The sequence below is a fragment of the Myiozetetes cayanensis genome, unplaced genomic scaffold (assembly GCF_022539395.1).
Source record: "Myiozetetes cayanensis isolate MyiCay16 unplaced genomic scaffold, myiCay2020 scf30, whole genome shotgun sequence".
Classification (NCBI taxonomy): domain Eukaryota; kingdom Metazoa; phylum Chordata; class Aves; order Passeriformes; family Tyrannidae; genus Myiozetetes; species Myiozetetes cayanensis.
The window spans coordinates 4836898-4862156 of NW_026087522.1; the positions used below are offsets into that span (position 1 = coordinate 4836898).

Genomic DNA, 25259 nt, shown 5'->3' on the forward strand with positions numbered 1-25259 from the left:
CTGAAACACTCTCATTTTTCCATGTCCTCCTTGTAGCCTCGATGGATTTATTATCTCCTTTCTGATGAGATGGGACAGTCTCCTCCATAAAATGTTTAAAAAGGCTCAAATGATTCTCAGAATGGTGATGGAATTTGCATTATCATCAAAACAGCACAGAAATACTTTCTGCCTTTATTTTCATCCAGGAATTCCTGAAACAACCGAGGAGCCACCAAATGACTTTTCTGACTCCAAACAGGCACTTACCATGGGAAACAGCAGAATACCCATAGAAAGCCTCAATAATTCTCTATTCCTTGATCCTTAAAAGGATTTTATTTACTGGGATATGGTAGCTACAGCCCCCAGTGTGGCAGCACAGGGGGAAGGCTTGGCAACCTCTACATCAGGACCATCAGAAACAGATAAATCCATCTGACATCTGCTTGAATGCAGAACAACTCTCTGTTTCCTTGGATAAACTCTTTATAACTGGAATCTTACTGGGAAGTGGAACTCAAACACCTGGCAACCACCATCCCCAGGACCTCCCTGTGAGCCACCCCACAGTGGCCAATGTGTATCTGTCCAAAGTCACTCCCACTCTGCCTCTTAACTTTCTTCCCAGTTAACTTGATTTTTATCTGGAAACATCCTTAGGCCTCAATTTTTATGTGGATTTTGGTGCCTGACTGGAAAAATACTGGCCAGTGTTTATCTGGCCAAGGTGTATCTGGGACCGATGGGTCGTGAGCTGTCGGTCACTAATAGGACACTTGCACAGAGGCTGAATTTTTGGAGCTCAAGAATATTTAAAAATCTACTCTCTATGTAGCCTTACAGGGTAGATTTCTAAGGATCTTGGCTCTCAAAATCACCAATGATTTTCAAACCTTGTCCAGAACAGGCAGCACGTGAATGTGCAAACATACGGGTCAGAAACACAACCTTGGGAAAGTCACCTGAGGGAGAGAGGAATTATTTGTTCAAAAGGATGGTTTTTAGCTATTTCTAAACAATCCAGCATGTGAAAAAGAAGAGGACATATGCTCATCACTTGTGCCTGAGACATCCATCTGACTGTTCCTGCTAAGAAGCCAACCTTCAACGAAATGCCCCCAAACCCAGCAGATGGGGTGAATTACTGATTGTGACACGGCTCACTCCACAGTGAGACTGAAAAAATCCCACAAACAAACAAAGAAGGAGAGCCACCAGAAGGGCTTGGTTTGGAGAGGGATCTCTCCAGACCCACGATGATGAGCAGTAATTATTTCACATGTAGAGAAGCTCTGTGGCCCATTTAAAGCCTTTCATTTCCATTCCCTTGTTTAAGTGAGATTATTGCTCCCCATAGCCAACAACAATAGATTTCTTCAGTTTCCTCTGACTTGCCAGCAAAGCAAATATCCTCTGGTAAATCTGGGAGCTGAACAATGATTTTTCATTTTTACAACAGCACAATCAATGCAATTTTCCAGGCATAACTCTCCAGCCTCCCCCTATCAGCTCGTTAACGTACAAGTGCCGTACTCCAAACCGTGCCTGGAAGGATCTCCACAGACTCTGCCATCCCAGGTTGCTTCTGAACACTGAATTCATTGCTTATGAATCACTTCAGTGTGTGCAAACACTCGAATCACTAAGCCATATCTAATATTGTACATAGTAATCAAGTGATGTTGTCACCGTGGAGTGTGTAACGATGAGGTGGCTCTGCAAGCGTGGGGTTTCACTGGGAAAAGCAGGTTTTGTCTGTTTGTGAACACGTTTTCTTTGCAGATGGAAAACCTGGAAAATATTTTCGGGCTTTGTGTCTTTCTGAAATACTCACAAGAGTCCCATCACCCTCCCCCCAGACTGTCACATCACAACATCAGCCTTGTGTTCTTCCTGGTATTTAAGACACCTGTAACTTTACAGCCAGTGTGACAACATGACCAGGGTCTGTTTAAGCTGGAAACGCCACTTTATGTCAGTAGCTTTTTGCATCAGGTCAGACAGACAAGAATCCAAGTCAAAAAACTCCTCTCACCCCTAAAACCAAGTCATTTCCCCCTTAAACTGAAATTAAAATGCTATAAATCCCACCCCTGCTCACCCCCACCCCCCCCGCGAAGTATTCCAATAACTGCTCATGCCAACTTGTCAAAGTGTTACTTTGGGTTCCTTAAATCCTGCTGGGTGCCATTTCTCCTGCAATTGTGTCACCAACCTTGATGCCCAGCTCGATGTTCTCCCCTCCGTACACGTCCATGCCGGGGTCCAGGAGCCCGATCTCCCCGAAGAACTTCCTGTTCACCACGAAGGAGCAGCCGATCATGGCTGGGGTCCTGCACGGGGAGACACCCACGGGAACACACAGTCAGTGACACTCTGCAGTGTTTCATGGCCTGAGGGATGATTTCTACTAAGTTTCTGTTGGCTTCAGGTGGTTCCTGCAACTGGTTATCCCGGAGACATCGCAGCAAGGAGTGAGCTCAGAATGCCAGGATGTGCTGAGCTGGGAGGGACCCCCAAGGATCCTGGAGTCCAACCCTCAGCCCTGCACAGGCCCAGCCCCAAGAGTCCCCCCCTGTGCCCCAGAGGATCATCCAAACCCTCCTGCAGCTCTGGCAGCCTTGGGGCTGTGCCCACTGCCCTGGGGAGCCTGTTCAGTGCCAACCACCCTCTGGGGGAAGAACCTTTTGCTGAGATCCACCCTGAGCCTGCCCTGACACAGCTCCAGCCATTCCCTGGGGGCTGTCCCTGCTCCCCCCAGAGCAGAGCTCAGTCCTGCCCCTCCTCTGCCCCTGCCCAGGCAGTTGGAACTGCAGGGAGGTCTCCCCTCAGTCTCCTCTGCTCCAGCTGAACACACCAAGTGCCCTCAGTGTCCTCACATGGCTTCAAATCCAGGTCCTTCCCCATCTTCATGCCCTCCTTTGGACACTCTCCAATGGCTCAATCTCTCTTTCCATTGTGTCGCCCCAAACTGCCCCAAAATTGGGGTGAGGCCACCCCAGGGCAGAGCAGAGCGGGACAATCCCCTCCCTGGCCCAGCTGGCCATGCTGGGCCTGATGCCCCCCAGGCCCTTTGAAGGGGTTATTTTACCCCTGAAATGATATTGTCCCAAATTCAAGTTCATGTCACTGTGAACAGGCTGGAGAAAGAGTTGTCCTGGGCTTAAATTACAGAGAAGCTCTGCTGGAAACACCTTGTGGTGTCCATGGGCAAGAGCACAACTTCTTTGGGTTTCCATTGCCCACAGCCCCAAGGCTGCCAGAGCTCCAGAAGGGTTTGGATGATGCTCTGGGGCACAGGGGGTGACTCTTGGGGATGGGCCTGTGCAGGGCCAGGAGTTGGACTTGATGGTCCTTGTGGGCCCTTTCCAACTGAGCACAGTCTGTGATAAGTGAAGGAAATGTAAAAATGACATTTCCTTTCTCTTACCTCTAGCCTGTCTAGTAACAGAGTAGATTTCAAGAGAGACATCAGTTTTCATGGAATCCCATAAAAAAGGGTTTCCTGAAAGAGGGTTTCCCATTTGTATCTTTATGACATATCACAGAGCAGCCATCACCAAGAGCAACAAGGTCACTGCAAATTTGCAGAGGCAAATCCTTTAAAAACTCAAGACAACCATCTGCAGAACCATCAGCTGGGTCATTTGCCCAGTTCCACCTGTACCAACAGGGCTCTGGGTTACAGATGTCACATCCATCCTGCAAAACCTCAAAAACCCTCAGAGTGCTCAGCTCCACAGTGCAAGAGCAGCCGAGCTCGGGGTCTGGTCAGGGAAATAACAGAGAAAAATGAGAGCAGGACAACACTGACATCAATGACTAGCACAGAGAGTGAGGAAAAACGCAGTGCCAGGGGTTAATTTCTCATAACTGGGCAAATTTAAGGATGTAATAGATGGTCGTGTTTACAACAACCCCGGCTGTGCCCCTCCCTCATTACTTGCAAAACACTGGCCCAGTTCTCCAGCTCACACAGCTGCCCTGAGCTGAGGATGCTGCTGTGATTCACACACACCGAGATCACATTTCAGGGTATTTTTTTGAGTGGTTAAACACTCCTGACCCTCTCCATAAAGTGCCACTTTTCCACAGAGCACAGCGCTGAACAAACCATCTCATTCCACTCTGGCTGCTCGGGGATGCATGTCCTCTGTTACAGTGTGGGGAAAGTTTACCCCCCTGGGATATTTTCTGTGCTAAAATAGAAATATAAAAAGCTTTCTCCCGTTTAACTGCTTGTGTTTGACTCCATGCTGTAAAGAAAAAAAAACAGGGATCCACTCAGGTCAGCAGGGAGGGGACAAGGAATGAGTGGAATGGAGCTAAGCCGTGCCAAGGTGCTGCTTTTTGGGGAGCTCTGGGATCCCCCCCTGCCCACCCTGAGCTCAGGACCTTGTGCTGCCCAGGGAAGCCTTGCAGGGTGGAACTCCTGTACCTGGGAACTCACAGCACTCAGCAATGCCTGTTCTCCAGGGGGATGTTGGACTTGAGGTAGAAATGGGGCAACAGGATCGTGTATTTTAACATCAGCCCCAAAATCCCGGCTCAAAAACCATTCCATGGCTTGTCCATGCTGGGGGGGAGCACATGAAAGTCTGAACTAAGTTTTGGTTTGCAGAGGTAAAAATCATCCCTGAAAATACCCAGGCCTGGCTTACAGAAAACAAGGCCCAGGCCCACACTCAACCTCTCCATCCACACCACACAAAGTGCCCAAATCTGCCAGAGGAGCATTTGGGGTCCCCAGGGCACGCCAGGGCTCAGCAGCCTCACAGCAGAGGCCAAATTCATCTTGGTGAAACCTCTGAGCTCCTCAGACAAAAGGTTCTGGCCACTTTATTATTATTTAGAGACATTTTAATACTTTGAACAGACTGGTAGAAGAGCTGCCATATTAAATTAGTTGGAATTGAAATCCATCAGAGGGTTTTTTCAATAGATTCCTTCCCCAACAGCAGGCTCAGCCTTCCTTCCAATAAGCAGGATAATGTTTCATGGTTTGCTGCCACTCTAGTACTTAAGATTTCAATTCTGTTGCTTTATTTGTAGCAAGTTAACTGCCATCAGCAGAAACAATTCTTCCTGAAATGATAACCACGTTACAGATGCCAAATCTAATAGCTCCATTACCCCAGATTACCTCCTGGAATTAAATAGAAGGGTAAATTGCTGTGGTTTTATACAGAGTATGAACAACCCAGTTCATCCCCTGCACTGGGAATAGGTGTGGTGGGGCATGGGAATCTCTGACTTCTCCAGTCAAAACCTGTTAGATCTGTTAAAGGCACTCAGAGAACAGTTAAAAGCCCGAGAAAGAATCCAGATGAAAGTTTCAGACAAACAAAACTTCATTTTTGACCCAGTAATGTGGATCACTGGGAACTCACCCCCAGGTGAACAACATTTTCTGAACTGGAAACGTCCCAAGAGCCCAGAACAGGAGCTGTGCCCTGAGAGAGCTGCTACCATTACTGTTTTATAGAATCCCAGAATGGTTTGGGTTGGAAGGGACATTAAAGCTCATCCAGTCCCACCCCCTGCCATGGGCAGGGACACCTTCCACCAGCCCAGCTTGCTCCAAGCCCTGTCCAACCTGGCCTTGGACACTCCCAGGGATGGGGCAGCCACAGCTTCTCTGGGCAACCTGTGCCAGGGCCTGCCCACCCTCACAGGGAAGGATTCCTTCCCAAGGCTTTGCAATGTGAATTCAATTTACAGAGCAAAGAGTCAGTGATCCTTCCCCAAACACTCTTGGAAGCACAGCCCCAAGGCTGCCAGAGCTGCAGGAGGGTTTGGATGATCCTCTGGGGCACAGGGGGGGACTCTTGGGGCTGGGCCTGTGCAGGGCTGAGGGTTGGACTCCAGGATCCTTGGGGGTCCCTCCCAGCTCAGATATTCTGGGATTCTAATTGGGATTTAGCAACTTCACCTTCAACTTTTCCTCGTCTCCACTTTGCTGCACATCCTGTCTCAGCACAGGACACCACAAAGCTCCCGAGTGGCCCTTGGGTCCCTCAAGCAACACAAATGAAGTGCTTCATTCTTCTTTGTAACAATGCTCCACATCAAATAAATGAGGAATCAAAGAGTGCTCGACAATTTAAATAAAAACACCATTTGATTTTGTAGTAAATCCTTCAAGAAGGTGGACGTTGACAAGAACAGATTGCTCATCCACAACCAAATAATGGCCTGCAGACAAGGAGCTGATAAAGCCTCTTGTTCTTCTGCCCCTTAATTAAAAGCATTAACACAGCTTGTTTTTAAAAATCACACGGCTCAGCTAGATGCATTTTTGTTTGTCCCCATAGCTATTCTTCCTTTAATGAGAAAGGAAAAACACAATTTGGCAGGAAGGAAGAGCAGAATTATTGGGTTTGTATCCAGGAATCCACAGTGTTAGTTCCCCACCATTATTTCGGTTGGTTCCTCTACACAATAACTGATGAAAGGTCAAGAAGAGCAGCTTTTATGAAATATCCTCAGTATGGATCTCTAAATAAAGATGAAGGAGATACAGGGAAAAACGTTTATCCTGGTCTATTAAGTTACTTTAATGGTCTTCCTTTCTTTAGCACACAGTTATCATCTGATGATTAAAAAGTCTCGAGGAGATTGCTTCTTCAATTCAAGGAAATTAATTTTCCCCCACAATTGGATTTGGCTTCCAATTTGGTACTAAAGAGCAAGTTATAAAATATGTAGAAAAAAAAGATATTAAAAAAATAATTAGTGGTTTGACTGCAAGGAGGCTGAGAAGAGACAGGGTGTCCAGTTCCCATCAAACCACTGTTGTGTTTAATAAACTTGGGTCATGGAGTTGCTCACTTTCCACACGACAACCCTTTGGGAGACACAGCCCCACTTTTGGCACATTTGGGATAGTCCTTTACCTGCCCAGATGGATGTTCTTTCTCCCTCTCCCAACCTCACTATTCCTGATTTAACATCTTAGAGTCCCAGAATGGTTTGGGTTGGAAGGACCTTAAAACCCATCCAGTCCCAACCCCTGCCATGGGCAGGGACACCTTCCACCAGCCCAGGTTGCTCCAAGCCCCATCCAACCTGGCCTCGGACACTTCCAGGGCTGGGGCAGCCACAGCTTCTCTGGGCAACCTGTGCCAGGGCCTGCCCACCCTCCCAGACCAGGAATTCCTTCCCAATATCCCATCTAACCCTGCCCTCTGGCAGTTTGAAGCCATTCCCTTGTCCTGTCTGCTCCAGTTCCTGATGTTGAGTCTCTCCATGTCTTCCTTGTACCCTCCTCAGATCCTCAAAGGTGCTGGGAGGTCTCCACACCATTTTCCCAGCCTGTCTCCCCAGTCCCCTTATCAACTTTGTGGCCTCCTCTGGACTGGCTCCAACAGCTCCACATCCTTCCCATGCTGGGGGCACCACAACTGTTTGCAGAGCTCCAGGTGGGGTCTGCTCAGAGCAATCTTCATTTTCTATTTTGTCTTTGAGGGAAAATTTCAGCTAAATTACCAAATTTAGTCAAATTAAGCCTGTGGCTTTAATTAGGGGCTTATCAATGATTTCCCTGATGACAACAGGGTAGGGAAGAACACCACCTTTATTTTTATGTGATATTCTGTGATAAAACACTTGACTTCCTTTTGACCATAGGCAAAACTGAAGGACCTAAAAGAGAAGCAACTGCCAGCACCATCCCCTGTGTGCTGAGAGGACATCAAATAAAGCTGGGGTGAGTAACACCCACGAGTGGAAATTAAATATAGGGATGTGGCATTAAGGACTGACCCCTCTGTCATCAAACAGGGACAGTCAGAGCCTGCCCCAGTCCCAACCCTGTGCCCCACTGGCAGCTTCAGGAATCCCAGGATGGAGTTCTCCCACTCCAGCTCACTGCAGAACCACACAGTCTGACCACAGCACGACTCTGGGATGGTGGAGGGGCAGCTGAGGTTCCAGGGCCACCCCAGAGCTGCCACCACCCCCAGGTGGGATCTGTTCCCAGTCAGTTCACAGCAAAGCCACAAAGGAAACCTCTGGTCCCTCAGGATTTTGGGGCAGAGAAAGGGAAGAGGAGAGGAACCAGATTAAAAATGAATTGGAAAGCAAACACCCTGTATTTCAGCAGGACGTGGCTTAGTGACCATCCACACCTTTGGGAACTGCCTTGTGGAGCCTGACCTGGCTCCTGAGATCCATGGAGGGGTCAGGCTGTGCTGGGAGAGGTCCAGGCAGAGCCTGGAGCTGGGAGTGAGACAACAAGAGGACACCAAGGCAGGAGAACTCCCTGCACAGGGGAAATGGGGGGTAGGCAGAGAAACCAAAGACCCAAAGACTAACCTAGCCCTGCCCAACCTGCTGCCATCTCCCTCAGCTTTACCCCACCACCTTCCCCTGTCCTCAGAAGAGGTTTGGTCACATCCAGAAGGCACCAGCAAGGACAATGAGGCAGATCCCTCCTGCCTGGCCCTGGCCCTCACAGCTTCACCCCATGAGCTCGTCAACCACAATCTCACCCCTTCCTTTCCCCCTTCCCAGCTTCTCCAGTGCCAGACACACCAGGCAGACACATCCTGAATGCATCCCATGGAGCAGGGTTTGCTTTACAAGTGACTTCAGCCCATGAATTGGAGAACTTTGCAGCAGGGGAGGTGTCCCAGCACCAGGGCAGCGTGGGAGAGGGGGCCAGCAGTGCCCCGGGGCAGGAGGGTGATGGCAACAGCCCAAAACCTACACCAAGGAGAAGCACACCCTGCTCCTGCCTCCTGCAGAGGATATCTCTGTGCAGATGTGGAGCCAGGCTCTGAGCTCCCCCTCACTGCCTGTGCAATGGCTTGGGCAGAGAGAGCTGGGTGTGCTTCACCAGGATGGAACCAAATTGCCATGAAGGAATGGCATTTTAGGCCCCAGCAGAGCACCTTCCTTCCCATTATCCCTGGGATGGCATCTGCAGCAGTTGTTTCCTGACTAATCCTCCCTTCCCTGCCCCAGTGACCTTGGCTAATTGTCTGTTTCCAATGGGTTTATTTTCCCGCTGTTGCCAAGAACGACAGAACCTGAGAAACAAATTAAAAATGAGAGATACCACATAAAAGAGATGCTAGATTGCATGCCTTTGCTGAATTTATTGGAGATTAACACAACCTCAACTTTTAATGGCAAAGAAGCTGTGAAAATGATGTATTTTTTAAAATAGCTATTCCAGCTACCCACGGCTGTGACCTTGCTCGAGCCTGATTTGACTTTGTTGCTGTCGTGTCCCTGCTCTGGGACTTCAGGCAAAGCATTTAACTCCTTTGTGCCTCTGTTTCCTCCTCTGGCAGGTGAGTACAAATACCTGGATGCCCAGAGAAAAAAGCATTTATAAATTACTTCAGTGATTTCCCCACAGAGCTGCTGAATCAACTACCGATGTTGTTATGGACCCCTCCAATTTCAGTTTTCTGTGGTGAGAAAAGCACTGGTAGTTAACATCCTCCTAAGCAAGGAATTGCTGTTTTCTAGCCTTGCTGCCAACCCCCAGCAGCAACAAAAGCTGGTGCCCACCCTGTGCTAAGACACAGCTTGGGAACCTGCTGCAGATTTCTATTTACACGTCCAAGCTCAGCCGCAAAATTTCCCCTCCGGGATAAAAACTGCTGCTGAGGTTGTTGCCTAAAAACATTTCCCTTCCTTGTTGATTCTAAAAACCAAGGTTGTCCCAGCACTGAAGATCACTGAGCACCCACCTCCACACCCCTGTGCACTTCTAGGAGTTTCCATGCTGCTCCAGGCTGCCAGAATGCTCCTGTGCAGACAGCAATCACCTCCAACTCCAGGGATTTTGTCATCTGAAGTGAAACTCCAGCCCTAAAGATCCCCATTCCATGGAGTAGGACTTACCCCATGCCCACAGCTGCCTGGAAGCAGCAGACCCTCAATCCATGGGCCAACTGCCCATCCATGTCCCACAGCCATCCTGTTGGGACCTCATAAACCTCGGGAACCCCTTCCAGCCCAGGAGCCGGGAGGTGGGAGGGAGCTCAGGGCCAGGAGAACATGCACAAGGGATGTTGGGCTGTTCTCCATCCCTGACCTGAGCCCTGCCATAGCCCCAGGTGACCTTTCCAGTGGTCCTGGGGGTCCTGTGCCCCCTGGCAGTGCTGGGTCACAGGTTTGAGGGGTGCAGCTCTGAGTGTCGGAGCACAAACCCTGGGCAAGTCACCTCAGAGACGGTAAATTTGATAATTACTCTTCAAATGGGGACTGTTCAGGAACGGTTTTGAGGAAATAGTTGCAATTACAGGGTTCTCCCTTGGGATGTACTTAAAAGATGGCTCTTGATTTGAGCTCATTTCCAGGCAGCTGCAGAGCTGCTGCTGGAGGCAGGGCAGGGACTGGGGGGGATACCCCATCTGTCCTACATGGGGGGACCCCTGAGGCCCACCCAGCTGCCTTCCCAGAGCACAGGGGACTGAGGACCCCTCCCAGAACCACTGCAGCACATCTGCAAACATCTGTGTGCCAGGGGGTTGACCCTGAATGGGTCCTGTTTATTCACACAGGCAGGACTGGGGGACATAACAGCAATAATTCCCAGGGATTTATTAGGGACAGTCCTACAGCAGAGGCAACACAGAGTCTCAGACTTGGAGCTGAGATAGAGCAGAGCAAGATTTTCATATGTGCCCATAGTGGAAGCCACTGAAAAATGTATAAGAGATGCAAGAAAAGCACTTTCCCTCCCTGGAAAGCAAATCAAGAGAAAAAAATCAAGAGAGAAAAAAAAGGGAGCACGGATTAACATGGATAAAGAGTCAGGAAGGCTCAGTATCTGCTTAACCTGGTTTTACTTTCCCTGTGTGACTGGTCCCCTAAAGGTCTGACCCTCAGGGCAGAGCTGGAAATTGCTGTTTCATTTTCCCTGCCCAGGAATGATCCAGCCTGAGCACATCCTGGGATCAACCCCAGGAGCTGAGCCCCAGAGCCTGGGCCCCAGTAGGAAAAGAGAGATTTTCTTCTATCTCATTAATTAAACCATGTTAACCAACAGGAGATAAAATTCAAGCAACGCTAAGTGATTTGAAATTTTAATCTGAGCTGGGAGGGGAGTAAATCCAAGTGTCTACCCATGCCAGAGAAACTGTGCATCCCTCCCCAGGAATGCTGCACATCCCTCCCCAGGGAAGCTGCTGTTCCAGCACAGGGCAGGTGAGGGGAGCACACACCTTCATTAACCCCCAGGAGGTCACAGTCTCTTCCTGCCATCGACTCTCAGTCACCTCAAACCCCCTCCTGAACAGCTTATGCAGGGCTTCAATCCCACATGGATTCTCCATTAAACAAGCAGTGTTTGCCTATGCAAATCTAGACCTATTTATTCCACACCAGAGATGCACAGCTCCCCAGGGCAACTCAGCCACTGGCTTGAATTTGGCCAGAAGTGGTTTAAAAGCTCGTTTGTGTTAATTGGCAGCGACTGAAATGCCGCTCATTGGGCAGCTCGGAGCACAGCGGGAGGTGCCTCCACCAGTCCTCCCAGAGCCTTGGATTTAACACACAGCTGGGCAGCCAGAACCCTTGAACCAGCTCCCAGTTCCTCCAGAAGACAATGGGTTCACAGAACCCTGGATTTAAGGATCTGCATTTGCCCCACTTCAAACTCCAGTGACAGGAGAGCAGGTGATTCCACCTCTGTGCAGGTGAAACATTTCCTGTCCTTTTATTTTCCAGGAAGGTTTGGGTTGGAAGGGACCTTAAAGATCATCTTGTTTCAACCCCTCTACCCCAAACCCCTAAAGGTGACGTGGCAGAGGAATAACATTTATTTCACTACACTTTGGACATGGGCCTGGAGGGACAGGACACAGGGAATGGCTTCCCATGGACAGAGGGCAGGGTTGGATGGGATATTGGGAAGGAATTCCTGGCTAGGAGGGTGGGCAGGCCCTGGCACAGGTTGCCCAGAGAAGCTGTGGCTGCCCCAGCCCTGGAAGTGTCCAAGGCCAGGTTGGAGCACCCTGGGCTAGTGGAAGGTGTCCCTGCCCATGGCAGGGGCTGGGACTGGATGAGCTTTAAGATCCCTCCAACCCAAACCATTCCATGATTTATGGTTCCTTAACACAGCACTGGAAGCCCTGACTTACAACAAAATATTTGAAGCAGGAAAAGGGATAGAAAAAAGGGTCCAAACATTTCTCCAGAGTTTGGGTGTCCAAGACTGCAAATGCTCATCCAACCTGATACCTAATCCTAAACCCACTCCCCTCTGCTTTTCAAGTGGGAGCATCCAATTCCTCGTGGATAAAGCAGATATCACTCATGCAAACCCTGCAGGTTTTTTTCCCACCTCTGGGTCTCTGCTGTCCTGGAGGGTTTGGCTCCTTGGAGCTGCTCACCCTCTCCAAGGGCCATTCCCAAAGGCTTCTGCAGGAATTGCCTCACCAGGAACACGACCCTTCTCTCCCTACCAGCAAAAACAGCTCTGTAACTGTAACTTCATCTCCTTCCACTGTTGCCAGACTGCTAATTAAATGATAATTACTTTGAGATGTAATATGTATAACTATCAGGCACTTAACAGGAATGTGTTATTTACTTTTCTTTTTTTAACATGAATATATTTTTTCTCAAGGGCAGCCAAGCAGTTGACTTTTACTCGTGTTCTTCCTCTGCACTGAGCACAAAAATCACTGTGAACAAACTTCACAGGTAAACGAAGTTCTCTTTGTCAGACCCAGCTCTCAACCCACCCCAGCAACAATCCCAGCACCAAACTGGGGCTGAAGGATCAGGATTTAACCCCCCTGATCCTTCACTGAGCTGCCAAAGACCCCTCGATACCAAAAAAGGGATCCCTTGGTACCCAGAACGGGACTCGGGCAACGTGTCCTGTCCCAGCTTACACCAAAATACTCCTCCAGCTTCCACACTTGCCTCAAGTGACTATCAGATAAAGAAACTACAATAAATTGACTTTTAAAGGTGAAAATGGGCTCATGAGAGCATCACTCCAGAGCAAACCTGCTCTGTTTTTGGCTGAAACATTGGTTTTAATCTGAGAACACTCAAGCCAAACAGCAGAAATCAGGAGAGAGGCCTCTCCTGGTGAATCACTGCCTGTAACAAGGATGCTGCAAGCCAAGGCCGTGCATCTAGGGACAAACACACAGCTGACACTGCGGGCTGGCACGGAGCTGAGTTCCAGAGTAATTCTCCTGACAGGTAGGAACAGAGCACAAGGCCCTGTCAGCTCAACTGAGCCCCAAGAAACAACAGGAACAAAAGAGCAGCACAAGACTGAAGGCTGTGAGATGCCATGTGAGCCCAGCCTGGGGACACAGAACGGCAGCACCTCGTCCATGAGAGGGATGTTGTACAGTCACCTTCCAACCCAGGGGTAACCACAACTCACTGACTGCTCCCACTCCCCTTCAAACACCCAGCAGCACCTCCCAAACACCAATCCCTCCTCAACATCAATCCCTCCTAAATATCAATCCCTCATAAACATCAATTCCTCCTGAACTCTAAGAGGAGACTGAGGGGAGACCTCCCTGCAGTTCCAACTGCCTGGGCAGGGGCAGAGGAGGGGCAGGACTGAGCTCTGCTCTGGGGGGACCAGGGACAGCCCCCAGGGAATGGCTGGAGCTGTGTCAGGGCAGGCTCAGGGTGGATCTCAGCCAAAGGTTCTTCCCCCAGAGGGTGGTTGGCACTGAACAGGCTCCCCAGGGCAGTGGGCACAGCCCCAAGGCTGCCAGAGCTGCAGGAGGGTTTGGATGATCCTCTGGGGCACAGGGGGGGACTCTTGGGGCTGGGCCTGTGCAGGGCTGAGGGTTGGACTCCAGGATCCTTGGGGGTCCCTCCCAGCTCAGTCACTTCATGATCAGGTGCCAGAGGGCAGGAGCTGCCTGGTGATGTCCCCTGGCACCAACCTGGAAGTCAAACACCTTTTTTTCCTTTTCCTAAATGTTGAAGGTGAACTCTTGGCACCAGGACTTGCTGAGAGTGTTGTCATTTAGGAGGGCCTTGGATCCAAGACTCCACTGGGAGCTGAGGGCTCCAAAACACTGGAGCCCCTCTGCTCTGGAGCCAGGCTGGGACAGCTGGGGGTGCTCACCTGGAGAAGAGAAGGCTCCAGGGAGACCTGAGAGCCCCTTGCAGAGCCTAAAGGGGCTCCAGGAGAGCTGGAGAGGGACTGGGGACAAGGGATGGAGGGACAGGACAAGGGGAATGGCTTCCAAGTGCCAGAGGGCAGGGTTAGATGGGATATTGGGAAGAAATTGTTCCCTGGGAGGGTGGGCAGGCCCTGGCACAGGTTGCCCAGGAAAGCTGTGGCTGCCCCATCCCTGGAAGTGTCCAAGGCCAGGTTGGAGCAACCTGGGCTAGTGGAAGGTGTCCCTGCCCATGGCAGGGCGTGGAACTGGGTGATCTTTAAAGTTCCTTTCAAACCAAACCATTCTGGGATTCTCTGAATTAAAAAAATCAATGCATTTGGTGATTAAAAAAAACCTCGGAATCAACAAACCAAACCACACAAAAAGCCCAACACCACCACCCCCCATAAAAAGAAAATTTAAACCTCCCACAACAAACTGTCTCATGTTGAGGGGGCCCCATTCCAGCAGGTCAGTCCCTGGCTACACTGGTGCTCAAGTTACCAACTTGAAGTCAGCAGATAATCTACAACAATTCCACTGCTGCCCTGTGCTCAGTGCTGCTGCCTTTTCAGAGAGCTCTTCCAGCAGCCTTTGCCAACCCCAGCCTGTGCAGCTGAGGGAGGAAACACAGCCTTTCACAGGTCTTTTGGTGTGATAAACACCTGGCACTGGATGGGATTTCTGCTTTTGAAGCCCTACATTGTCTGAGCCTTAAACGGGCAGTTTGGATAAATCCCTTGGCAAATACTGGCCCATCTGACCGTGGTTGGGTGGATCTGCACTAATCCACAGGGAGGTGGATCCAAACCCACGTCTCCACCCCTGAGCTCCCTTCCCTGGCAATCATCTTTAACCAAGCTTTACATTTTCACTACAGTTCTTCTTGGTTTTTATTTCCTCTCTGCTTCACTCTGTGTTCAAACCAAAACAAACCCCGAGCTCTGAGGAATGAGAGTGACATTTGCTGCTCGATGCTGGAGGCACAAATTGTATCTGTTATATTTCCCAGGAATTGTGTTTCTGCACTACAGATGCGTGAAGGGAAGACAAACCTGGGAGCTGCCCTTCCTGCCAATGGGCTGCTAGCAAGGAGTTGTCAAAATAAATGCATTACTCAGCTCCTCTGAGGTGCTTACAGGGCTGTTTCAGAGCTCCCTCATTTACCCACAGAGTGAAGCTGCTCCAGCTGTCAATAAGCATCACTCACATCCCTGCTCCCAGGCCCAGACTATCGTGGATGGAAATGCCCCCACCTAAATTCTGCCTGCAGAAACATCCTGAACTTCCCAGGGACTCCAGGCTCCTGGATCTTTAACTCCAACATCCAGGACAGAACTACGAGAAAGCCCCACAGGGCTGTGCAAAACCAACTAATGATGTCACTCAACTGATGATGTCATCACCCAGCACTGATTTCTGACAGTGCCTTGGATTTCACAGAATCACAAAATGTGCTGAGCTGGGAGGAACCCCCAAAGATCATCCAGTCCAGCCCTCAGCCCTGCACAGCCCAGCCCCAAGAGTCCCCCCCTGTGCCCCAGAGGATCATCCAAACCCTCCTGCAGCTCTGGCAGCCTTGGGGCTGTGCCCACTGCCTGGCTGGGTCTCTCAGCTCTGCAATGTGGTTTTGGAGCCTGGTGCATAAAAACTCAGCAGGGAGCAGTGGGAGCTGCTCCCAACTCCTCCAGAAAGGGGACACCTTCCCACAGGGAATCCCAAGTGCTTCACCATTCCAGTTTTGCTCACAAGGCTTCTGTCCCACCCACGACAGGTCCTGGCCAAAGGCTGATTCCTCTGCTTGTGTTTGGCCTAAAGGTCAAGCAGCAGCAGATTCCCTGGGGGAAAGGATGAGCAGTTTGCCCTGGCCGACCTCCAACCCACTGCAGGCCTTCACAAATCAACTCTGTGATGGATCCACAGGCTGGAGAACACTGGAGGGAGTGCATGTCAGTGTGTGGAGTCCCAGAAAAGAAGCTGGATCAGCAGAGAACCTTTGCCAGTGGATCATATGCTGAGTCCTGCACATCCAGACACTGCTGAACCAAACCAGGAGTTGCCAGGAGTTCACACCCTAAGGACACCCTTTCCAATCCCACTGCCTCCTGATTTTTGGACAAACCTTAATTCTTAAGTGAAATTGTCATTTTTAATGTCTCCTTGCAGAGGTTTCTTGTCTGTGCAAAATTAGCAGAGAGAAGGAGATTGAGAAAATAAAGCCATGTGCTAGGAATTCACTCCATGGAATAGCAGCAACTGTGCCCTGCCTTTCTGTAAAGCACCACATGCCAAAAGAGCCCAAAGCACTTTCACTCCACTTCTGCCTTTGATCAGACAAAACATGTGTTGATTTTAACAGCGTGAGACAGAGCAGGGAACAGCCCAGGAGACCAGGGGAGCTCCAGGGTGTGGGAGCCACAGCCAGCTGCAGGAGGAGGCTGAAATGTTAAGGAGTCAATCAGGGGATTGAACACAACCCCAGACCCTCCTGAAGCCACGGGGTAAATGTGCACAGAACCTACAGGGGCCCAGTGGTGTCATGGAAAGGTTCCTAATCCCCCACGAAGCACATCTGAGCACTCCAGTGCTAATTCTGCACTGAAGAACCTCCTTACTGAGGCTCCCACTTCGCCAGCCCTGCTCTGAGAGGTGACAGACTGACATTTTAACAGGTGAGAGACTAAACTGGGGCTGGCAAGGGCTCACTGAGGAATTCACTCTGAATTAAGGCAACCATAAAACCCCCTACTGACGGCTTGAGACGCATTTTAGAGATCCTGGCCTGGCAATTTTAAAACCCCACAAAAATCCTGTCACACTCTGCATAGATAGACATTCTCAGAACTTGCTGCTTCATTCCTGCAGCTGGGAAAACACTCAAGGGGGAGCAGGGTCAGCAAAGGCACTGGAAACAAGGTGTCCTGTGGCAGCATCTCCCAGACTGGAGAAAAACCAGACACACTAAAACTCAGCTTGTATCAACCTCATAGAACCATGAAAGAACCATCATGGAATCCCAGACTGGTTTGGGTTGGAAGGGACCTGAAAGATCCTCTTGTTCCATCCCCTGCCATGGGCAGGGACACCTTCCACTAGCCCAGGTTGCTCCAACCTGGCCTTGGACACTTCCAGGAATGGGGCAGCCACAGCTTCTCTGGGCAACCTGTGCCAGGGCCTCCCCACCATCACAGCCAGGAATTCCTTCCCAAAATCCCATCTAACTCCACCCTGTGTCAGTTTGAAGCCACTCCCCTTGTCCTGTCCATCCAGGCCCTTGTAAACAGTCTCCCTCCATCTTTCCTGTAGCTCCTCCAGGCACTGCAAGGCCACAGTTAGGTCTCCCTGAGGCTTCTCTTCCCCAACACACCCAGTTCTCTCAGCCTTTCCTCCCAGCAGAGCTGCTCCATCCCTCTGATCAACCTCTGCTCCATCCCTCTCATCAACCTCTGCTCCATCCCTCTCATCAACCCCTGCTCCATCCCTCTGATCAACCCCTGCTCCATCCCTCTGATCAACCTCTGCTCCATCCCTCTGATCAACCCCTGCTCCATCCCTCTGATCAACTGCCCCCATGGACACGATGGTCCTGCCCTGGGGTGGCTGCCCCAGTTCATGCCAGAGCATTTCTGGCTGGGGCCAGTGGATCTGGAGCTGTTCTCCATGGCCTGTGCTGGATGCAAAGGAGAAGAGGACTCTGAGTGATCTTAGAAAATCCAAATTGCCCCCAGAAAGTCCAATCTCCCAAGCACACACACCCTGCTCTGTGCAAGCAGCTGGGTTTCCATCTCTGGCCTTCCCAGGTGGTTTGCTGGAGTGTGGGAGCTGCAGAAGGGGGAGACACCTCCCTCACACTCACAGAAGCTTCCCAAAATCGTTTTTATGCCAATAATTTAGCAAAAAAAGCTCATCTGGCCAATGTAGCCCCTGGAAAACTCCTGTGCATTGCCCACAACAGATTAACCTCATCACATGTGCAGGGTGATCCCAGACAAACCCGGGCTTGGATTCCACATCTTGCCTTTCTGAGCTGGATGAAAGATTCAGCTCCCAGTTTAAACACAAATAATTGCTGCTCTTTTGCCTTTCTGAGTGCCCCAAGTGCCTCCAGAGCTGCTTTTGAACCACACTGAGAATCAGATGCAGGAGCCAAAGCTCTGCAGTATCAGCCTGGGATTTGGAGCATCTGTGTGGTTGGTTTTTCTCCCCATTAATTTACTTTGACAGAAAAGAGCAGGAAAGCTTCTGGCTCCCGTGTGGGCAAAGTGGATAAACAGCAGGAATTGTAAGGGAAGCTGAAACTAAACCAAAAAGCAGGAGGCTGCTGCCCTGGCTAAGAGCCTCCTGTGCTCCCTTTCCCCATGCCAGTCTCTGTGCCCTGTGTGATGTAATGAAGCTGTTTTGCTGCTTACCCCCTGTCCCAGCCTCACCTTCCTGTTTTATTTAGACCATTTGGAAGGGAAAAACAACCCCTCCTGTCCCCATGATGCAGGAGCAGAGGATTCTCCTGATCTTCCCAGAGCCTCCAACTCAGCAAGACCCTAAAAACATCTTTGGCATCGACCACGAGCAGCTCCAACAGCTTCAGGTCCCTGATGTCCCACATTCCACCTCCAGATTTCACTGAGGCCAAACCAGCTCTGATACAGCTGCCTGACTGCCCCCCAAACCCACCCAAGCTGCACCCAGGAGCAGCAAATCCTAATCCTGCTGCTTGGGAACAATCCTCAGGAGGGAGTAACTCCCGAGTGGGCAAACACCTGCGTGGCTCTGCAGTGGGAGAACTGCGTGGATTCAGCACCACAATTCTTCCTGCAGGGTTGATCTTCAAACCTTGTGTGTGTTTCTGATTCCCCTGTCGGGTCTGTGGGTGTGGGCAGAGCACACATGGCTCTGTCTTACACCCTCAGCTGCTCTGGGTGACACAAGGCACCTCAAAGTGCTGATTGCTGACACCACCAGCTGATTTCCACCCCGGGACTGATCCAAACAGGAACATCTCTGACTTCTCACAGCAGAAGCTTTTCCAAGCCACAATCCTTCATTTCTTTCCTCAGCCAAACTGAAATGCAGCCAGACTGAAGGAGGCTCGAGGTCTAATCCCAGCCCTGGTTTTGGAGCTCAGGGCTTCCAAGTGGGGAAGGGCCAAGGTGACTTTCTGTGCTGACTGAAAGGGTGTGTGGGAGTTGGAACTTGGAGAGATGCAAATGCAACCAGGCAAGTCAAGCTCTTCCCTCTGCAAAGCACATCCCATAGCAAATCTCCCACGACAATTAGTTACACCAGGCCCAAATCTTACCCCCTCCCCTGCAATCAGTGGGAAACCTTGGCTCAAGAGGAGAAGGAGTTTTGCAATCAGGATCGGGAGGGGAAGGGGCTTTGCCATCCTCCTGACGGAGGAGTTTGGAACAAAAACTCATCCCTGAGTGTCTGCCCCACCTCCTCCAGCTGCAGGATTTAATTAAGGCAGAAACACATGACACTAATTCATGCTCTCAGTTACACAACCCACCAAACACCAGCACAACCAGCAGAGCCTCTGGATGGAGCCCAGTCTGAGTGAGATCAGAGCGTGGCCCATCAGCTATGGAAAGGATTCAGAGCATCATGGATTGTTTGGGTTGGAAGGGACCTGAAAAACCATCCAGTGCCACCCCCTGCCATGGGCAGGGGCACCTTCCGCCAGCCCAGGTTGCTCCAAACTGGCCTTGGACACTTCCAGGGCTGGGGCAGCCACAGCTTCTCTGGGCAACCTGTGCCAGGGCCTGCCCACCTGAACAGAGAGGAATTCCTTCCCAATATCCAACCAAAATGTCCCCTCTGTCAGTTTGAAGCCATTCCCTTTGTCCTGTCACTCCAGTTCCTGATGAACAGCCCCTCTCTGACTTCCCTGGAGCCCCTTTGGATCCTGGAAGGGGCTGGGAGGTCTCCACTCAACCTTTTCTCCAGGCTGAACAGCCCCAGCTACTTCACAATTATCTGGAGGTTTATCAGCCACCCTTTTTGACAATCTAAACAATCAACAAGACCCTGCTCTGAGAGGTCACAAATGATTTATAGTTGAAGAAAAGAGAAAAAAAGCCAATTCAACCATCCTTGTCATGAGGGACAAACCCCACTGAGGGTCAAACCACGGACATGGAGAGAGGCCACAGATGTCCTGTCATCTCTGGGGGCTTTGTGGGAGCATCCAGAGACACCAGAACCCCTCAATGAACTATTGATCAAGCAGTCTGGGTTTATTTTACCCACTGCAATACAACCACAGCTCTGGTATTGCTTTATCCCTCCATCTCCCATCATCTGGTAGCAAACACCTTCCAGTGAAGTCAACAGCAAAAGGCAACCACCAGGTGGGTTTAAGGACAGAGATGGGCAAACCACTTTCACCCCAAAAAAAATGTAGTCTGAAAAAATATATTTAGTTCAAGCAAAAGACCCAACTTCTGTAACTTGTCAACTAAAAAAGGCCACATGCAGCTCTCTTAACTGTTTTCTCAGACTTGAAAACTTTGATTTTAGACCAGATTGAACCCCCCCCAAAAATCCCCAGACTGACATTTCTGTTTCACATGACATCAGTGCCTGATCTTCCTTCAGCTGCACAGAGACATGGGCATGTCCTTCCCATCAAATAAGGGTGGCAACAAAAATCTCTGACAAACCAAAGCCACTGAGAACTCAACACCTGAACTGGGAAACGATGCAGGTGTGAAAATTGCCGTTTCCTGAGCTGCCAGTTCTCCTGCCCACAGCAATCCAGGGAGCCTGGAAAACTAAACTCCACTTGCCCAAAGCAGGGCAAGCTGTTCCCAAGGTCACCCACCCCAGGAATCACCTGCTTGGGGGTCTCTCACAAGCATCACTTGGCACAAATTAAGAGGAAAATGAAGTTGGAGGGGATTGTGTTTGGGGTTGGGTTATTTTTTTCCCCCAACACAGTGAATAATTCATTATGGGGATGGCCAACACAGAAGGATTGTTTTGCAAGCAGACACCCTCGAGTGGATTTTTAAAATAAGTTCTTTTCATTTATACAAACATGGAACACACTTCAGTGCAGTACTTTAGGTAAATGAAACTTGTGGTGGAAGAGTTGTTTCCATCAACCAAAGGGAATAGAATTTATAACACCTTTATTACTAAAATTTATACAGGTTTCAGACAGTGAGAATGGCACTTGTGAAAATAACCCCCTGCAGGACCTGAGTGTGCTCCTTTCATTTCACTGTCCAACATCTGCATCTCCCAGGCTCAGGAAAGGGACTTCAAACGACTTGGAATTTTTCATGGAACGTGAGAACTGCCAGCAAATCCCACTGCCTCAGTTCTGTCCTCCCAACCAACCAAGGAAAGGTGGAAAAAAGCAGCAAGTGGAGTGCAACATTTGGAGATTAAAAGGTTCAGCAGAGAGTGGTTTCTGTGACACTTCTTAGAGAGGAGATGCCAGAAGGCAGCACCAACCCACAGGGGGTCACAAAAGAAAAGGTTATTGGAAACAGAAGTGTTTCCAAGTTGGGAAGCACTGCCCCAGAGCACAGGGGAAAGCTGAACACCCAGCACTGCTGGAGGGCAAGGCCAGTGGCACAGTGGCCAGGGGCACATTTTCAGTGCCCAGGTCCAGGCACAAACCAAGACTAAATCCAACGTCACTCAGAGCACAGGGCAAGAGGAAAAATAGCATCCTAGGCCTCTTCCCAGGTACCCCATCACCTGCTCACAGAGGCTGGGCACTGCATGGGGCTTTCCTTCCATTAAATATGGTTATTCTTATAAAACTCCATCATTTAGGCAGCCAATTTCCTGATCCGTGTTTCTCTGCAGTGTTTCCTGCAGTGCCCTCGATGCCCCCACAGTCAGTACCTTCCCCATTCTGGTGGGTCATAAGGACACAGAGGCAGCACATTTTCCACTCCTGTTCTCCTGAAAAGGCCCTTGCCTTCACTCTCCCTGACACACAACATCTCAGCATCAAAAGCTGCCTTGTGGCATTTACAGGCAGCACGAGGGCTCTGTGCTGCTCCACAGCTGAGTGCACAGGGAGCACATTCCCTGGAGCCAGGGACCTGCACAGGGGAATGGAGGGGAAATACAGGGATGGAATTCTTCCCTGGGACAGTGGCACAGGCTACCCACAGAAACTGTGGCTGCCCCATCCCTGGGAGTGTCCAAGGCCAGGTTGGAGCAAGCTGGGCTGGTGGAAAATGTCCCTGCCCATGGCAGGGGATGGAATGAGATGATCCTTAAGGTCCCTTCTAACCCAATCCATTCTGGGGGTTTTCAGTAACACTCCTGAGATTGATTCCAGGGGGTAATTCCATCCCCATCACACCTCAGTGCTGGACTCCTCCAGCACCATCACCTGTGAGCTGTCACAGCTCCCCTCTGCTGGGTGAAGAGAGGCACAATCAGGACCTTGAGAGTGAGGAGGCAAATTGTGCAGAATAATTCATCTTCCCTGAAAGCCCCAGCCCAGGCAGGGACCCAGGGCCAGGCACAGCCAATGCATTTCCTACATCCTTGAAAAACAGAGTCCACCCTTCCCTTTGTCATCAGGTTCAGGCAAAGCAGACCCCAGGATCAACAGAAAACATTATTCACCCTATTGGCAACTGCCAACACAACCTCAGAATAATAAAGCTGCTCACTCCAGACATTTGACCTAAAAATCTTGTCTGCTTTCTTCCCAGCCCGCTGTGTTGGTGTGAGCACACATTTCATGCCTGTGGCTGACACAGTTGCTTGGCCAAAGTCCAGGATATAAACTGGGCCATCATTTGCTAAGGCCATATGTTGGAAGGATGCACATGGACTTGTTTGAGTGGAGGTCCTTCAGAAACCAGTGCTGACAATGATGGGACTGAGCAGATCTCACATTTGATGTCCTGTGGAGCCTTTTTGGTTTTTGGGGCATTGCTGGCTGGAAAGTGAAATGAACCCCAAATAGCTTGGTTTTGCCCTCTGTGACAAAGCTCTCCAGGGGGATGGGCAGAGAAGGGGCTGGCAGAGCAGGTCAGGGGCCCAGAGTCCCTGGGGAGGATGGAGTTTGGTTCATCAGTCAGGACAGCAGCTGGAAACAACCCTCCTGTGATCCTGGCAGCACAGACACCCCCACTGCCCAGGGTGGGCTCCAAGTACCTGAAGACCCTACAAACACCACAGCACACTCCTCTGACTGCCCAGCCCAGGATTCCTTGGTCAACACCAAGGTCTGGCCATCCAGAGGGACTGGGATGGGAGGAGGGGCCAGCAGAGCTCCAGGAAATGCCAGCCTGGAACAGCCTCCCCCTTTGCAGGAGGACAGGCTGGGGCAGCACAGCTGGGAAGGACCCAGGAGGTGTCCTGGGGGACAGCAGTGCACCCCAGCAGGGCCCAGGCTGCAGATGGGAGGACTGTTCCCCATCACTTGGCACTTGTTAGGCCACATCTGGGAGCTCCTCCAGCACTGGGAGGTCCCAGAGGGTGAGAGAAGGACCAGCCCAGGGGAATTGAGTTCAGGAGATGGTGCAGGAAAGGACCAGGGGGAGGAAATGGGTTTGGGGACACACACCTGCCAGCAGCCTCCCATAGCCAGACACAGAGCTCCTCCTCTCCCTCTCCCAAAGCCAGATGTTCAAAGTTACCTCGATTAAACCCTCAGCTCTTCCAGGAGCTCCATCCAGCTCCTGCTCACCAATGCAACAGGACACGTTACACATCGACTCCTTTGTTATTCCTGGGTGGAAATCCCCTTCCCTTTCACTGCCTTTCAGATTTTGATGTTTCTAATTTCACTGTTCTGGTTTTTTGGAGCATCAAATATTTCCTGGGTTAGGGTTTTAATAGAGGGAAAAATTCTGTGTGCCATATGTGAGGGGGAGCAGAACATGCTGACTGCACAAGTGGGAGGAAAAGTCCAGGGGGAAAAGCAGCAGAAGGAAGGGAAGGCACTGCATTAAATATTAGTGTGTGGAAGTTGCTGAGCAAAGGAGGAGGGTTATGGCAGCCAGGGCTCACATCCCCCCTTGCTCCATCACTGCAGGCCCCAAAGGCAGAGCCTGATGCCCAAAGGTGAACATATGGTGAGGAATTCAGAACTCATCCATTTTCCTGCTGAAAACTCAGGAAGGAGATAAATATGGCAGGATTTGTCTGCTCCTTGTGATTGCATTCAGGGACAAAGCCTGCAAGGGGCTGAGCATCAGCAGCTTTCTGGAGCTGAATCTCCTGGGTGATGAGGATGCTCAGTCCCTCATGTCCATTCCCATCCCAGTTGGACTGCTGGGACAGTTTAGCTCTCCTTGTCCTTGTCAACCTGTGTTTTCAACTTCACTGCCTCACTTCTGTCCCCTCCCTCACTGCAGAGGCTGAATATTGAGCAGGACTCAAAAAGGCTCTGATGTTGGATGAGAACATATTGATCTCAGTAAGAAACCCAAGGGATATCCCTGAACATTTAGGGGCAGGAGGAGTTGTCTACTGAGAAGTTCATCTTCTATAAAAGTTGTTTTCACTTACAGTGAATGACAGCTACAACACTTTGCCAAGTTTTGGGTCACAAGGAACAGTAACTGCATCTTAAAACCTCAATTCTTTCACTGAAGCAAATCCCTCAGCAGTGCTGAGGGGTCTCCAGAACCAAAAATCCAATTTTCCAAGGTGAGTTGGATGCCTACAATCCTGAACCTCATCGATTTGGGACAGGTCCCTCCATTCTCTTCCTGCCCTGAGGAAAATGGCTCTGCAATCACATTGGCTTCCCAATCCTGCAGGAGGGGTTCAACGTTACCAGCGAGGTGTCATCACTCCAAAGGGACTCAGGGGGTGCCCTGGTTATTCTCAGCAATGCAGAGGAAGCTCTACCACCAAAACACCTGAAGGAATATGGGCAGCACCCTGGATTTTCACTCCTAAATCCCAAAGTTGTGTTCCACCACCAGCCAGGACTTTGGAGCCATCCTGGGCACAGGCCAGTAAGACACTGCTGTTGGTAACCAAACATTTATTCCAGAGCCCTTCCAGAGACAGACTTTTTTTGGGGAAGACAGTGTTGCTGTTCTCCCTCCTTCCAAAGCCAGGCTGTACTTGTGGCTGTCCCAGCAGCCTCTGATTTGGATGAAATGGGTACAAACTCATTAGACTTTGCCACAGTTCCTTGCAGTCCCTCCACAACTGGGCTTTCCTGGTGCC

General features: G+C 50.4%; 1 protein-coding gene across 1 annotated transcript in view; it reads right to left on the reverse strand.

Moving 5' to 3' along the window:
• GALNT17 (polypeptide N-acetylgalactosaminyltransferase 17) overlaps positions 1 to 25259 on the reverse strand; it is a 206849-nt gene that overhangs the window by 72586 nt on the left and 109004 nt on the right. Inside the window, exon 6 of the mRNA XM_050325665.1 lies at positions 2198 to 2315. Within this exon, the coding sequence (XP_050181622.1) occupies positions 2198 to 2315 (118 nt within the window). The remainder of the gene's footprint in view (positions 1 to 2197; positions 2316 to 25259) is intronic.